This window comes from Panthera onca, chromosome A1 (genome assembly GCF_046562875.1).
Source record: "Panthera onca isolate mPanOnc1 chromosome A1, mPanOnc1 haplotype 2, whole genome shotgun sequence".
In the NCBI taxonomy this organism is placed as follows: Eukaryota; Metazoa; Chordata; class Mammalia; order Carnivora; family Felidae; genus Panthera; species Panthera onca.
In genome coordinates, this window is record NC_138339.1 from 79,319,644 (window position 1) to 79,337,047 (window position 17,404).

The following is a 17,404-nucleotide window of genomic DNA, read 5'->3' on the forward strand; positions in this document are numbered from 1 at the left end:
GATCTTTTACACTAAAAGATAAACCATACAGCTAATAATTTCTTCTCCTTCTTCTTTTCCCCCTTACATATATTTGGAAATCCGTTTCTCTCCAAGAAATTCGCTGAACCCGTATGAAGCAAAGTTGAGTAGCTCCTGGGCCTAAGACCTTATAATCCAGTACAAACAGGAGCTAGGCAGGAAACAGAAAAGGACAAAGGAAGAACACAACCACCTGGAATTATAGCTGACTTCTCTTCTAAAAACTATTTACTGTTTTCATCTTCTTAAAAAAAAAAAAAAAGTTTATTTTGAGATGGAGAGCAAGACAGGGGCAGAGAGAAAGAGAGAGGGAGGGAGGGAGGGAGGGAGGGAGGGAGGGAGGGGATCCCAAGCAGGCTCCACACTATCAGCGCAGAGCCCGATGCAGGGCTTGAATTCATGAACCGTGAGATCATGACCTGAGCCCAAATCAAGAATAAGACATCTAACTGACAGCCAGGCACCCTGTTTATTGTTTCAATCTTGTTTCTACAAGTAGTAAATAAAGTCAGGGAGGAGAAGGTTATCTAAGATATGCTTTCATGGGTTTTAAAGAGGAGATGGGACCCAGAAAAATGAATTTAAGAATTGGTGACTCTGATGTCAAATTCTGGAAAGTTATTAAAAAAACTCTGGAAAGTTATTTTGGTTATTAAAGACCAACAACCTTCAAAAGTGGCAGCCAGGGTTCTAGATCCTTCTAGGGTATAAGGGAATAAGGAAATGCAGGTTCAAGAGAGGGGCCACGTTGACCATAGTGGGTGGAAAGGGAGACTGTGCCAAATACCAGGAGTAGAACCGGTGACCTGTGACAGTGACCAGGGGAAGGGGTATGCCCTGGGTACAGCGAGCAGCCCACCTCTCTGGCCCTTCTTGACACCTGTGACAACTTGCTAAGTAGGAACATCTGCAACCAGCTTATGAATGTGGGCCACTGATGTTCTAGAAAGAAACCCTGAGTGGCTAGTTCTACACACAAGCCCCACAATTCTCCACCAACGGCTGATGTGCTATGTGCTTACACCCAGACAGAGACTGATACCACTTCTGCATCTCCCTCACCACCCCATGGTAGGCCCCGTAAAGCTCGGTGGTTCAAATGCAGCGCCAAGTTAATCATACACTTTAGGAGAGAAATGATTACACTGAGCAGGGAGCTACAACTGCAAACTTCTTTCCCATCTGTTCCCCAATATGCTTCAATCACTCTTACTCCGCCCCCCCACCCCCAGCATTTCTGCAAATGCTAGGACAAGGAGCAATCTTAAAGAGATGGCAAGAATTACCTGCATAAAAGATAATCACAACAAAATAAAGAGCAATTTCAGCCTTTAAAAGTTAGTCACCTGCAAGGAAGTTTCTGATCTCTGGAAGCAAAGGCTTCTATATTCTCAAAGAAAATGCCACTGTCCCCTCTAATAATGCAGCCAGCATGCAAGAACAGTGTCCATATATTCAAAATACAATCCTGCCTATGGGAGTATGAGGTATCTTCCTTAGTCAATAAAAATAAGAATGATCATTATTGTTTAGCTCAGACTATCTCTGTAAAGATACTAAAAACATAATGGGGTGGGGTCGGGGGCAAAAACTTGGCTACAAAGATGTACTAGGCCTGGGTTCAAAAGAGGACAGTCTTCCTGACCTTGATCCAGAGATATGTTTAACATGACAGCTGAAAGCCTTTGAAATGCAGGCACATCTCGCTTTGATTTTGTAACCAACAGAAAATGATCCAGAACACTGGTTTACGTGCCCACGTACTGCTGTGCAACAACAGCTACATGTGAATGGGCGTCAGAGAGGAGGAGAGGACCCAAACCATGCTCTAGGGCCCCACAAGCAAGTATGTTTTACCTCAATGATGCACCTTGGGTTATAGTTTGAAGGAGACAGAAAGCAAGAATGAACCCAACAATCTAAGTCTTCCTATATCTCTAGTATCATCAACCAGTGGAAGTTTTTAGGAATTTCCCAGAAAGTAGCTGGAATTTGAGAATTAGGGATAATTATGGACTTTAATAAATAAGTAGCTGCTGGGCATGGCCTCTTCCTCTCATGCTTTGGATAGGCTCTAAGTACTACTGCCAACAGGATTACCAGGAGCTGGAAGCCCACGGAACGTACAAGGCACCTCAGGGTGCTCACCCACCTGGCCAACAGTCACCTGGCTTGGCCAAGACGAAGAACATACCTCTTTCCCAAATGCAAACACCTTAAGGTAAACTGCCTTCTCTCACTAAAGGAGGAAGCATGGAAAATTCTGTAGCAGTCTATAAAGGCACTTGCCGTCATCCCCAATCTCCCCTCCTACTTACAATTTTGTTTTATTGAGACTGAAGGACAGGATGACAAAGCCAGAGTGATGCACAAAGACAAGATTACATTAAAATAAATTGAAAAATAGAGCTAAGGTATCCAAAGTACTTGTAAGAAATCATTTAAAAAAGTATTCCCATTGTTTAGGCTACTAGGAATACATTTGTAAAGTAAAGAATCTTTTCATCAAATTTACTCCAAAATTGCCTTCTGTAACCATGGCACAAAGCCTAAGTCCACTTAAACAGAGATACACAGATACACAGAGTGAAGTGAACAGGAGATGAAGGAGCTGGCAAAGAGAATGGGCAAGAGATGGTACTGAACAGAATTCTCTCCAGATGATCCGGCGTATTTGTCTGAGGCCCAGGAGAGCTATGCACATGTGTCCTTTTTGGAGCCTAAATAGTGTGGCCGCCTCTTCCCCCAAAACAAAAACTGCTTTCCGCCCCCCCCCCCCTCCCTATTTAGCCAATTCTGCCAGTTCTAAGCCTGTCCCTCTCATCTCTCTTCTCCAGGGCCTGCAGGCCTGAAGCCGCCTCTCACAGCCAAAGGTGGGAAAGACAGCTCTGAGCTGGTGTGGATCTCAGCCAAGGCATGCAGCTGTGCCAGAAACCCCTCAAGCCCCTGGGTGGGGATAAAAAGCTAGCCCTGGCCTCCCCTTTAGCGACACACACACCTACCTGGCAAGGTAGCGACCGCACAAGACTCCTCTGAAGAGAGGGAGACGGGCTGGTGGAGGGCCTAACAAGAGTGGCCTGGAGGAGGCATATCTGTGCCCATCATGATCAACTGGAAAACCACGCTAAGTTTCCCAGGGAAGGAGGACAGAAAGTAGATGACGGTGGATGAGGCCACATTGTTGAGTACTGCAAGTCTAGCTGCCCTAAACTCAATGCTTGCTATGTGGACAAAGAAAAAGGCTTAGCTAATAAATGACCCCTTGAATAGAGATGACTTCACTTTCATTGCGTTTAGATTTTTTCCCCCTACATTTTGTCTTTCTGTGAGGATGGAAAGGTACTAAGGGGCAGGTAGAGATCACAAAGATGACTACCAGATGGCTTGCTCAAGAAGCCAGGTTCCCAGGACTGAGGAAATTATCTCTAGGCCCTCACTGAGCATAACACTGGGGTCAGTGCTTCAGTTCATAGCTGAAGACAGTGAAATGAATGAGTGCTTACATACAACAATTTCATCAGCACAGTTGGCTAGCCTCTACCATAGCATTGGTCAGCGGTTAAATCTAGTGACACTGTGCACATACGTCATTAAAAATGCTTGACCCCAAGGATGATACAGTAACTCCAATGTGCAGTGCTAAGTTATTAAGGAGCTGGTCTATGTACCTCTTTGAGGTCTCAGTAAAGCTGAGACTCATGCAAAAAAATCTTCTGAAAGATTTTTTAAGAAAGTATTACAGTAGACATCAGGAAAAAAAAACAATCAGATCTTTTTTGGAACTTATTTCCTACGTTCTTTTTGCTTCAGAGCATTTTTATTACCATCATTTTTTCGTTGCTTAAAAATTTTTAAAGGTTTTATTTTGGCCCTGGGTAGGTAAAAGGAAATTGTGCTGCAAAATTTTAGGCCCTTCGTTGTGTTTCACCAGCACAGATCATATCAGTATTGAGACAGATCTTCAGCAGTAACCTTCCAGATATTTTGGGGGGCTTTGCAGAGAGTTGAAAAAAGTAGAAGGGAAACAAAACAAAACAACACAACAGAACTACCAGAGGTCGCAAAGCCATGGAGTCATCTGCTGCTGAAAAGCATGGTCACCAGATGTGGGGAACTACTTTCCAGCAGTGCACGTAAAGACCACACGTTCTCATTGCCCGCTTGAATTTAAGTCAGAGGATGGTTTTTCTCCTACATCCTTTTTGGAATGGGTGAAACTTCTGATCATTACAAAACTGAGGGAGAAAGCAAAGTTGTACTTTTTATTTATTTGCTAAAAACTATGACAGATTCAATCACAACTGAAATGGAATGACCTAAAATACTTCAGTGTCAATTGTTCCATTTATGTAATATTAATACTCATAACAAAATTCATTGTCCCCAAATATTTCACCACAATCAGTAAAAAGTATAGAATTTTGAAAGGCTAAGTAACAAGTAGACGTGACACGTGATTGGATGGAAGGCATGGAAAATTAAATTTAGGGCTTGTGAAAAGAACCAATATTTTCTTGTGCACAAAGCACTTACTAATCTCAAAGGTATTGTGAAGGCCCTCTAAACCCTCAATTATCTACACGATCAATGATGACTCTCTCCATTCCCAGTGGAAGTGCCTTCTTGAATCTTCAGCCTCATATTTTCCCAAAGACTATCCCCAGGTTTTATGCACTATGACTCTGCAGCAATGATGGATTTTTGGCCATGATTTGTGTTATAAGTTCATAATTGTGTACCTGTCTACCATAACTTACAGCATTTTAATATATAGACAAGAAAAATTATTTGCATGCTTATAAAAACCAGAGGAGGTAAAGTTTACTTGCAGGATTTGGAAAGGCAAGCCTGGGCTTTTATTGGGAGTTAAAGCATAAACATTTTTGAGTCCACCTAAAATGTTTGGACTAATGTAACAGACTTCTTTGTTCAGAGCAATGACTTCTAATCTTAGATTTGTGACACCCCTGGGTGTCTCCAGCTATCTCTGGAGGGGTTGTAAAATTACCTCCACAAAATGCCAAGTAAAATCATTTAAATTCACTTAAATATACGCCACACGTGTTTAGAGGCAAGGGAGGGTGTCCTGGAATCAAAAGAGCCGTCATAACTATTACAAAAGCTTGATCCTTGTCAACTATCTTTCAGTCCAAACCAACTGATGAACAGATAAAGGAAAATGAACAAGATGAGATAGCCTGTATGTGTGATTCTGTAGTTGGGAGAGACAGGGAAGGAGCTGGTTATTTGGGACAGTCTTTTTTTCTGGAAAACCTTTTTTGACCTCTGTATTTACTTACTAATGCCTGAATTAGCACTGACTGCCAACTGGGAATCCAGTTCATAGCCCTTTACCTAGTTGCACTGACAGTGGTGCCTTAAAGTTGGTTCAGATGATCTCCATTTGGCATTAGCTTCTTTAACGCAAGTACACACGCGCGCGCGCACACACACACACACACACACACACACACACACACAAACACAGACAAGGGCAGCTATGCAGGGTAAGCTTAACTTAATTTTGTCAGTTTTCCCCTCAGCTTAATTAAAATGTTATCCTGAGATTACGACAGGGATTATACATCACTGCTCCACAATAGCCAATTCTAAAATTCCTTGGTCACGGCAACATTAATAACTAAAACACAATTGTGGCTTTGCCACTGGGAAGCTGGCTTACAGCCATTACATTTTACTATAGCTTCCAAATTTCCAATAAAATATGTTTCCTGATGGGTTATTGCCCCAGGTTTGATAGCTTTCTTTACTTGGAACACCCACTTTGGTCATCTGATAAATAGGAACATGGATTTCTTCAACAAGAGTCACACTCAAAAGACTTCACAGAAAAAAAAAAGTATACATTTTCCCATTAAACAGGCCTGCCTTTTCTATAGAGAACTCAACTTCGGTGTTTTTTGTTTTTGTTTTGTTTTTTGCATATCACTGCTTAGTTGTACTAAGACCCACATTTTACATAAGCCTAGAATTCCAGAGAAATTCTTTACTAAATGATTTTCATTTAATCTTTCATTCACCCTGTTAATTGCATGCCAAGAACAAGAAAACGTTCCTTTTAAACTGTCTTTTGTATCATACTTCAAAAATTGTCTGAAGAATCAAACATCTGCAAGTTATAAGAAAGAAAAAAGTATACTTGCCTTATTTGTAGCAGTAGCACTGGATCCAGGGACCACGGGCACATTTGTCACTTGAACTGAAAGATAATTATTATCTATGAGTGGCCAGGCTCCTTCCACTTTGCATGTCTGAAAGTGATCCTTGAAAGTTCTAAGGTGAGGATCTCCGAACAAGCCACAAAAAAGGTAACTGGGAGGGTTCAGGTCCCCTCCCCTGTGTTCTCTGGCTCCTGCATGGCTGTGATAGTTACAAGGGTCATGGGTCACTTCAGGGTTGGTAGAAGATGTGGGTCCATCCTTAGAACAGTTCCTCTGGCTCATGAGGTCACTGATACCCAACACAGCAGAATGGTACACCAGGTTACCACGGCAGGCTTTTGAAGTTCGCTGGGTGCAGCCAGCATAGGCACGCAGGGCCTTGCAAAACTCAGAGTCAAAGCCGTCAATGGCAGAGTTCAGGTGTGAAGTGAGGGACACAAAGTCCGTGGTACATTTCTGGATTCGACATTGGGCTGGCTGTTGGCAGTCACCTATGAGAAAAAAGATAACACCAAACGTTTTTTAAACGCTTCACAACTTCCTGAGCTACATGAGAAAATGACACTGTCCTTTGGGAACAGTTTGTTCTATTCCATACACTCCTATTTTAAGAAAGCCTTCAGAACTAGGGTTGCATTGTGCTTCTTTTTCCCTCACAAATTAAGCCACCGGGAGAAAAACTGCACGCAATCAGTTACCTTAAAACTTTAAATCATGAACCACTATTAGGGAACATGAGTCTGAGCCCAGTATTCTCATGTTAAAATTAAACGGAGTATTTGATCACTTTGCTATTGTTTATAGATTTTGAGAAAGATTCCTCTGCTCTAAGGCCAAGTTAAAGATGTGAACTTTGTTTTGATTTTGCTAAGTGTATAACTCATTCGCTTTGGAAAGCACAAAACCATGATTAAGGTTCCACACATTAGGTAGGGATCCCTAAATTTATAGCATTAGTTAAAACACCTTTACTTGATTCTAGTACAGCTATAGGGTAAGAATATCAAGAGAAAATCCAGGTACTAAGTTATTCTGCATTTCCTTAAGGATGTTTATTGACAAACTGTATATAAACCTACAATCTCCTGGATGCTACAAAGTGTAAATGTTCTCTTAAAAAAAATAAAGTCAAGGGGCACCAGAGTGACTCAGTCAGTTGAGCATTCGACTTTGGCTCAGGTCATGATCTCACGGTCAGGGAGTTCTAGCCCCTGAGTTCGAGCCCTGCATCGGGCTCTGTGCTGACAGCTCAGAGCCTGGAGCCTGCTTTGGATTCTGTGTCTCCCTTTCTTCTCTGCTCCTCCCCCACTTGTGCTGTCTCTGTCTCTCAAAAATGAATAAATGTTAAAATAAATAAATAAATAAATAAATAAATAAATAAATAAATAAATAAAGTTGATCGTTTAACCAAGCTGCAGATTTACTTCTCCCTTAACACCCGTCACCATTGGATCCCAGATCCCAAGCAGCTCATCAGGAAGGGTACACTGAATCAAAAAGGACACCACACTGAAATCATGCTGCACAGGCAGATGACTGCACCAAGTGTGTTTTATCAGAACCAAGGAAACATAGCACACAGAATTCTTAGAACATACATAAATGACTTTTTTCCTTAGGTCGACAGTTCCAATATACCTAATGACTTAGGCAAAGTTAAAATGAAGTAATGAAAAACCACCTACTACTGCCCTACTATTTGACAGTTTTCAAATGATGTTTTGCCACTAGCTTCTCATATAAAAAAATAAAAACCTCTCAAAGCATAAAAAGATGTAAGAATTGCCAATACTAGGTCAGTTGTATGTGCCAAACAGTTTAATATTCTGGTCCTTAAAGTGGGAACTCTAGAATTACTGAAAAGGAAAGTACTTTTCTTAAATCATCCACCTCAAGTTTTATGGAAACTAACTAAGACATATTTTGTGTTACTTCCACATTCTTTTTAGGTCATTGCACTGGAGGAAGTTTCAATCCTTTCAAGTCTTAGGTACCTCAGCTGAGAAATGAGGAGACTGTTCTAAAAAGAACTTCATGATCTTTTACAGGCATAAAATATTTTACAATTCCTATTCTAGATGTGGGGGGGAAAAAGAGTATCATTAAGTATATAATTATTTTAAGACGTGGACACAAACTTCAGGATACTATCAAGATTTAGGACTTCATCTGATGAAGACTTAAAACTAACCCTAGTAACGTTCCAGAAAGATACTTTAATCTTTTCAGTATTAAAGTACTTTTAAGCCTGAATGAAACAGCCTGTAATCTGTTTCTAGCTTGAATTCAGCAGAAAAGACTGCAAGATGACAACCTCTCAAGCCACCTCCCCACCATTTTTAAATTTCAAAGACCAAGAAGAGAAAAATGTAGTCTAGATAGGGCATTTACTTTAACCTGAATTAAAAAAAAAAAACAAAACAGTATTTTAATATTTTGGAGCTATGGACTTACAGCTATCACTAAATCACACTCAAAAAAAAAAAAAAATCACAAGCACACCTTCATGTGTTTGGCATATTTCATGTTTACTCATTCCAGAGTTGGTAAAAAGCAGCTCCTGTATTTATACATTTCCTCTCTCCAAAGTAGATCAAGTCAAGTCATTTTCAACTGTTTTTACTCAAAAAAACCCAAGCAACTCAAAAGCATTAAAGCGATTTTACAGTTAGGAAATTCAGGACAAAGGGAAACTACAGGCCTTGTCCTGGCTGGATCACAAATGGGTAGAGCAAAGCCCAGGGCGCAATGCCTTTCCTCAAATCCCGTTTTCGTTCCTCATATCACATCTCCTCCACATTCCTGAGTCTCACACAACAGTAGCTGATGGCTTAAAGACTTGAGCAACTACTGTATCAATTACGTTTTTCTTTTTAAATCAGAGTCATAGCAAGCAGAAAGCAAGGAAATGAAAACTGGGCCAAGATCACTCAATAATGAAGAGCTCCTGGACTACAATTTAAATGACAGCACAAGAACTTTCCGCTAAACTTCCAGTGCCTATTTGTTCTTTTTATGGTCTATAAAATCTATCCGAGCATACACTTACTTATAATTATTTCAAATAGTCATAAAATATTCCAAAGTAAGAGCATGAAATGCAAATGCAACTGTTCAGAAAATAATTTAGATTCCCACCTCCTTTTTCCTTCCTCCCCCAGGCCGCCCACCCCCAACTCCTTCCCTTTTTTATAGCAGGCAGGTGCTGATTCTTTTGAGAAATGACACATAAAACAGAACTCCTTGGGTTCTTTTGTTTGGGATGAGGTTTCTAACAGCCTTTCAAATAGAGATGATGGGAAAGAGGAGGGCTAACTAGAGAGTGCATCTGGGTCAGCAGTTTCAGCCCCACTGCAGGCTCCCGTATAATGACTAATTTGCAGCATACACCCAGAAATATCCAGGCTTCATGAATTTATAATGACAGTGCACACTTTGCCTGTTATAGGAGGTAAAGTAAGCTTCCTGTCAAAATGCCAAGAAAATGCAGAGCAGAAACAATCTCAAGGATGTAGCCAACAAGGCCATGAAGTGTATGAGTAAGCAAGTAACTCCCATATTGGATCTCCATTCAGGAATTGTAGAGATTTGCTTAAAGTGGGGGATGGGGGGGGGGGGGGGTAGGGAGCAAAGTATAAAAGTTCTTTTTTCATTTCCTAAGGGCAGAAATCAAAACCTGCAGTTACAGATCTCTTCATTTTTGGAGCCAGGTCATCTATGATTGGTGTGGTACTATTTTCATTCCAGTTAATGAAAGTGCTAAAGGATTTGTGGGTCTAGCGCTCTGATTAATGATTCAAAGACTTCACCATTCAAGACCCATTTCCTTGATGCCAGGACTGCACGTGTGAACTTGCCACACAATCACCAGTTTATAATAAAAGAAATAAGATATGCTGAAGCTGAATTAAGTAAAATGCAGGGACATATGGGGTGCTGTGGCAAATTATATGGATCCAGGCATAAAACATATGGTAGCCCATCTGCAAAGAGCACTCGGCTAGGCTCCCTTCTCTGAGAAACAATCCTTGTATGATCAAGAGAAAAATGCTTCAAAGCTATCTTTCAAAAGGAGCCCTTTCTTCCATAACCAAATTAATCACCCAACCCCAACAAGTTGTCCATAGATATCACTCACCACAGAAACTCTAGGTAGAATATAGCAGTGACTTTAAGTGAGGGCACATTAAGATACTGAGAGGAGTTTCACATTCCAAGTTTTTGAAATAAGGCACCTTAATTTTCAAAAACATTAAAACAACTTCTTAGGGCTTTCATTATTGGCCAGAAAAATCTTCAAGGACCACATTCCAGTTCTGTAATAGAACTCTCTGGCAACTAAGGGAAACAATATTCCAAGCAGTCAAGAGGGACACACAGTCCTACCCAGTACTTCAATTTCCATTTCAAGAAACCTACACTTTGACATTATGAACATATAGTCTTCACACAAAACACTTATGAATGTAACTTTTGACACATCATGAAAATTTTCTTGGAACCATAAGCAGATTGACATTATTTTCTAAGGTTCTAAAGTCAGTCATTTAAAGCCTTAATCATTGTAAAACTTACTATTACACTCTATGTTTCCCCAAGTGAGTGTTAAAATGCAGCTGTTCCATCACAATGCAAAGTTACCAAAAGTAAATTAAGTCTCCTCAAATGCCACATTTTTTTTTTTTTCCATTACTTAAAAGACCTCCCAGATTTTTAGAAAGGCTGGTATGACTTAATAAATAAATACTACTCCACACAGTTGGGTGGCATTACAGTTCACGATTCTCCAGATCACAGCGTTGAGACTGCTGTCATAAAATACAGGACAAAAAGATCTCAAAGGAAAACTTATCTAATGCTCTAGTTGGTTCTCAAATTAAGAGAATTTAGCTTCAATTTGGCACTAAAGAAATTTTTTAGACAAACTCCTAGACGTAGCACTTATTTATAAAGAGCATCCTAGATACCCCCTCCCTTGAGATACAAACGACATAACACTCTATTAGTGAAACTTATTTCACAACAAAAATAACTATCACCTGCTAGAAGGCTCATCTGTAGGTCTACCTGGCTAAGGACAGAGAACTCACTCCGCTTCCACAGGGGAAGCGCCGACCTCCAGAAAGCAGGGAGATGTGTCAACCCCTCCGGGAACCCGAAAACACGCGGCTTAACCACAAAGCACCAGTTTTTCCACAGAGGTTGAAAACTGAACTAAAAGCAGTTTTGGCAAATACGAAGAAATCCCTGTTTAAAGACGTTTAAGTTACTTCGAGATTAACCCCCCAGGTTTTCAAATTCCGGTGAAAATCTTTACATCTGGTGCGATTTCTTCCCCTCGTCGCCACCCCCAACTCCAGAGAAGCAGCACAAGGCTCCTTGTCTCGCTTCGAAGGGGGCGGCGGCGGTGGAAACCTGATCCCAGCCTGACTTTCAGTAAACACCAATGCAGCGAGCAATAAAGCATCCGGAACGTTTGTCTCGGGGGCGCAGCCCCCGCCGCCCCCGCCCGCTAAATCTTCGATAAGCGACTGTTGGGAAGATTTATCAACGGTCCGAGCCGAAGGCGGGGAAACGCGAGAGGGAGGGGGAGGAGGCCTCTCCTCTGCGCCCAGGGCGCGCCGCACGACCTGCGGGTGCGTTCCTGCCGCTGCGCCGTGAGCCCGGCAGAGGTGCAGGGCTGGAACCCATGAGGCCTCTACCGTCTCACCACGCCACGCCGCCCTTCTGCCCCAACGTGTGCCTTCGGGAGTGTTTGGGAACAAAGCACTTGGACCTGCAGCTGGTTACCCTCGCGCGCGCGCCTCATACCTGCGTGGAGCAGCCCGAGGCTGAGCAGCAGCAGCAGCAGCAACGCCAGGGACGGCGGGCAGAGCTGGGGGCGGTGGCGCTGCTCAGCCCCGGCGGCAGCGGCGGAGGCGGCGGCGGCGGCGCAGGAAGGTGCTGCTCTCAAGCCCATGCCCGTCCATGCAGGTCTCGTGGGCTCCGGCGAGGGCGGCGGCACGGGCGCCGTGGCGGGTTCGGGGCCGTGGCTGCGGCATGGACTGGGGGACGTGCCTCGCTTTCTCTTCTTCCTCCTTCAGGCCCGCGTCGGATACGGGCCGCCGCCACCGCCGCAGCGAAAAGCGCGCCGCGGGCGGAGCGAGGCGGCGGCGGCGGCGGCAACGGGGCGCAGCGGCATCGCGGCGGCAGGCGGGGCAGAGGGGGCGGGAGAAAAGACACAAAGACGGTGAGCTTAGTGCCGAGCCCGGCCCCCAAAGCGCGGGCGCCCTGGTCCCGGCCAGCGTGGGTTCAGCGGGCGTGGACCCACTGGAGGCGCGCCCAGCCCTAGCGAGCAGCCGCCTGCAGCCCGGATATCTCTGTGCCGCGACCCCGCGGTCAATCAATCTGAGCCTTGCACTGCCGCCCCGCCCTCCTCACGCGCGCCAATCCGCGTCCTCTCCACCCCCGACCTAGCCCCTCCCTCTCACCCCATTGGCTGCAAGCGCTGGTCCACTGGGCTCAGCTGGCCACTCGCAGGGGACAAAGCGCCCGCCCCCGCTCCTGCTCCCACCCTCAGATTGCTCATTGTAATTTGAGTTCCGCGTCCGCCTGTTGAGAGTCCTGTCCGCCGCGCCCGGGCCCAACCTCCTTCGCGCTCCCTCCTCTTCTATTCCCTTCACCCCTTTCCGCGATTTACTGTTTCCTCCTGTCCTACAGAAATTGGCAACGGCTACTCTCTCTTGCCGGCGTTACAAAGGAAGCGGCCTTTGACTTTCCTTTTAATTAATGTGATTGGGTTCGGCTTCCCTGTAAGGTGTTGTGTGCGTATGTGTTTTAAGTCACCCCCAGTCTGTCACTCCCGCTCCAGCTCCTGCTCCTGAGAGGAAGTGGGCGCTTTTACCAGGCGCCTGGCGGCAGGTCTCTTCGCAGCCAATCACCTCTGCGGAACCGTGTTCCGAGCCCTTTCCGGACGTTTGGTAAAACTAGCACCCCACCGCGTTGAAAATCCGATTGTAACTCGCGGTCCGGAACAGATCGGATGGGCTGGGAAGGTACCCACCAGCTCCCGGTGGAATTCGCTAGCAGCTGTTCGAGGCTCTGGCGTTATTGTTCCTCTGACATTTCCCTTCCTGAATGCAGCGGGGAGGAGTCTGAGAGTGGGCGAACTTCAATGTGTTGTTACAGTGTAATTAGATTAATGAGGATAGTGAGTTTTTAATGCAGTGTAGAGTAATTATGCCATGATTTCTTGTTGCTTGGTGGCTTTTCCACACATTTTCGTGGTCTTAGTATATTAATTTAATGGCAGATCGGTTTCCACTTTTGCCACTTGGATGTATCCATAAATGAGGAAGAAACCCCAACTGTGTGCCACAAAAGAGGTTGGCAAGTGGAGACACAAGAAAGCATGTTGTGAGGTTGATGATAGGTTCCAATCTGTTATCAGTAGGTGTGAAGTGGTATCTAATCTAAAAGATGGCTTCAAAGGCTCGGAGTTACTTCGACTGCCCTTGCCTTTGCCTTTCCTCCAAAGGGCTCAGGGCTGCCATTTTAAATTCACTTATAGTCAAATTGTAGCTTGCAATTCTACCCGCTCGCTACTCATAATCTCTAATTGGTAATTTCGTATCAACCACGGACACGTTAATATTCCACATGTTACAATGTGCTAATCAATGGACTAGGATAATTGAGGGCAAACCTTACATCATTCCGGCTTACTCATTAGACACATTATGAACTGTACAAACCACTAGGTCCCTAAAGAAGAATGCCTATTTTTACCGTAACTTTTCATTACTTATTACATACTATGATGACTCAAGTGGTAAACACACCTTTCACTGCCCAAGATATAATCCAAGCCTTGTGTATATCCATAATATGCTTAATAATAGCTTCAGAGTTGCCTGGAGAAATGACTTTTTTTGCAGGAGGAGTTATCTGATACGATTTTTAGATAATATTATGGAGTAAATACTATGGGACTAAAAATTTACTCCCTTGCAATTACTACATAAATCAAAGAACTAAAGTTAATGAAATACTGGTCAACATATTTTTTTTTAAAGTAATCAAATGTGAACAGTTTTGCAAAATATGTTGCCAACAAAGACTACTAACAGTAAGATGGTTCTTTTTCCTTAACCCAAGATTTAATTTGACCCTTATGAAAAAAGCATGACAATTTATTCACCATACTTCAGAACACATAACCAAAAGTTAGGGATCAAATTCAGTTTAGTTGGGGTCTTTTCGCTGTCATTACTTGCTATGATTCCACCCTGCCCCCAGCCTCCACTTTCCCCACCTCCATATCCTGTTCCTTAGACACACACTGCTCTAAACTATCTTATCAATAGAGGGCGTCCTCGAGTCACCACAAATTCGGCATCGGAATGGAACTGTTCTTTAGAGGGAAAACTTCATTTTCTCTAAGGTGCTTTATTGCTCATCTGTTGTAAAATTTGACAAGCTCAAGATTTATACGCCTAACAATTCATTTTTTATTACCACATAAGTGTTCAGCCGACTAGAGTAAAATGTTAATTTTCACAATTAAACCGCAAGGTGGTTCCTGTTTTCAAGACTTAAGGTCAGTTGACACACTCGCAGGGTTAATTCGGACTGGTTAGCAAGATCCCCCGAATTGGCTTGGAAAGTAAGAGCGTGGTGAATGGTCGCTTATAGCGCATCCACTCCTCCAGCTCGAATGCTGCAAGTTAGGAGAATTTTAAGATTACACAAAGAAAAATCTGGGTATTCCCCCCCCCCCCCCCGTAAAATCAATGACTTATAAAAGTTTTACATTTTAATCAGGAAAAAAAATCGTGAAGTGACAGCTCGCACAACTCACAAACGCACCCTATTCCTTGCCATCTCTAGTCTTTCTCCCTTCATCTTTTTCAGGAAGAAAAGATGAGACCAGAACAGCACAATTAGGGGTCACAGCAAAACGTCCCATGGTATGAACGTGCGAATGGATAGAATTAAAACACATGCCAGCAACATTAATGGGTTCTAAATAAGAATTACAGGTTTATTTACCTGAACCCATACATGATGTCTTAACTATTCCCATTAATATATCTCCATTTCCATAAATCTAACACGAGGGTCTCTCTGCTTAACAGATCACCTAGGACAGAGGAGCTACCAGGGTAGCCATTTGTTCAACCCATTCTAGAGTAAAGGCCCCCTCGCTGCTCCCCAGTCCAGGGTGGACGCAAAGCTGGGGCTAAAATAGCCCTGAGTCCCACAGCCCAGCAGAAAGCAGCTAGTGGATTGTACTTACATCATTCTTAACCCTTCCGCTCCTGGAGGGGGCTTGGCGGGATCAGGGGGCCCCTGAGCTCCTGAGCACGCAGGACCTGGGTGTGAGAGAAGACCCCAAAGCCTGGCGTGAGCGCTGCGCCCCCGGAAGGAGAGGGCCCGGGGCCTGAGTGGGGCTCATCACCCAAGCGTACACAACCGGCCCCCACGATCCCTGCGGGCTCTGCAGCGGATCGCACCGCTCAAAGCGGCAGGTGCAAAAAGCATTTGGTAGCCGCTTGCCAGCGCGCGGAGGTAATGCGCTTCCTGTCCATTTATCTCAGGAAACCAGCGCAGCCTTCCCTTCCAAACAAAATTAACCTCTCATTAGCCAGCCACTCACTCCGGAGAAGGCCTTAAAAGCTTTACCAGCTCGCTAATGTATTTAGGCTTTTCTTCCAGGCAAACGCAGCCGCGGTGGTGACTGTCATCATCAGCCCTGGGGGATTCCTCTGGGCTCCCCTGGGAGCCAAGCGCTTACCGACCCCCAGCCTCAAGTCTGGGAAACTCTGGCCAACCTGGATCTGTTTGCGGTACTAGTAGACCCGACACGCCTGAACGGACTTCGTGCCATAAGTAGCCCAAACAAGTTCCCACTAGTTTGAAGAGCGCCCCTCCTATTAAACAGCTCTCCTATCCTCAAGAAATGGGGAGGGGTACCCGGGAAGAACTTCTACGGCCAGCTGTCCCTGGGCCATGGGCGCTGACCGTCCTTTACAGCGCAAGCCCTGTCCGCAGCGGGTACGTGAAGCAGTGATTAGAGGTATGGGGCGTAGTGTAAGCTAGGATCTAGCCGATTCCAGGAGTGGAAAATTCAAATGTAGTTCTGGGTCTGCAAGTGGCAAAAAAGAGGCCTTTTGGAGCCCTGGGGTTTTCTCACCCTGGCCCCCTGCCGCCCTGAGGCTGGCAGATTTATACCACACAGGTGGAGCAAGACCTAAACAAAATAGTCCCGGCTGCTGCCTGCCGCTCGCCCCCCACGTCCCCCTGGCCCACCGCAAACTTCGACAAAATAAACAACTCACCACAGGCATTCCCTTGTCTGCAGCGCGACGCTTGCCAGCTGGGAAAATAAGCCGCAAGCCACGCGGCGGGGGCGCAGAGGGAGGGCAGCGCGGCGCCCGCCTCTCTCCCCTAGGTCGGGGCAGCGATACCCGGGGGCAGGAGGGAGGCTCCGCCTCGGGGGCCGCTCTCTTGCCTCCTAGACTGCGGAGTGAGCGCCCGGAGAGGGGATGCACCCTTCCAGCCAGCGCGATGTCTCCGCCACCCAGGGGAGGGGGCGGGGAGACAAATCTCTCAATTCCGTCCCGCTTTCTCCAAGCGTCTCTCTCCCCCCTCAGGTCTCAAAGAAGACCAAACCCGGGGGCCTTCACCTCACCCCCTCCGGTGTCACACCGCCCCCTGCTGGCACTACCCGGATCTTTCCAGCGCGGCTGAGGAGTGGCGGGTGGCGGCGTCCCCGAGCCCCAGCCTCCAGGCCCGGGCTCAGCTCTCGCCGTTCTCACCGCCTCCTCACCCCAAGTCCCGCACAAAGAGGCCTTTCATGCCGCCAGCGCCACCCTCCGCGCCGCCCTCCACCCGGTCGTGTTGCCTTTGCCCACCCTCGGCACCAACCGATTCCCGGTTGGCGATCGTGCCAGCCGTCTCGGGGCCGGGCGGCAGCGGACACGTGCAGGCTGTTCCCGCTCTGCGCCTCGGCACAGGCACGGATGCGGTCCCGCGCCCGCCTTTCCAGGATTTTCGGTAACTGTGCACCAGCAGCCACAAAAATGCACCCCTTCTTCTCCATAAATGATCTCTGAGGGTCTTCCTAGCGTGTATAAATAGTGGGTATGTGTGGGGGCGGGGGCGGGGGTTGGTGTAAGGCGTTGGGGTAGTGGCAGGAACGGCCCTCTGGACTTTCGCTG

The 17,404-nt window shown here is 45.4% G+C and overlaps 1 protein-coding gene across 3 annotated transcripts in view; it reads right to left on the bottom strand.

Annotated features, from left to right (window-relative positions):
• The window catches only part of RGMB (repulsive guidance molecule BMP co-receptor b), a 29,265-nt gene extending 12,122 nt beyond the window's left edge, over positions 1-17,143 (bottom strand). The window contains exons 1-4 of one of the 3 annotated variants that reach the window (XM_060635305.3): positions 16,523-17,143; positions 15,481-15,556; positions 12,015-12,280; positions 6,186-6,694 (exon numbers count right to left, since the gene is read on the bottom strand). In XM_060635305.3, the coding sequence (XP_060491288.2) occupies positions 6,186-6,694; positions 12,015-12,280; positions 15,481-15,485 (780 nt within the window). In that variant the 5' untranslated portion in view covers positions 15,486-15,556; positions 16,523-17,143. Of the gene's footprint in view, positions 1-6,185; positions 6,695-12,014; positions 12,281-13,245; positions 13,264-15,480; positions 15,557-16,522 lie in introns of those variants that run through there. The other 2 variants (XM_060635306.3, XM_060635304.3) reach the window with 2 other exon arrangements.
• Positions 17,144-17,404: the final 261 nt, after the last annotated feature.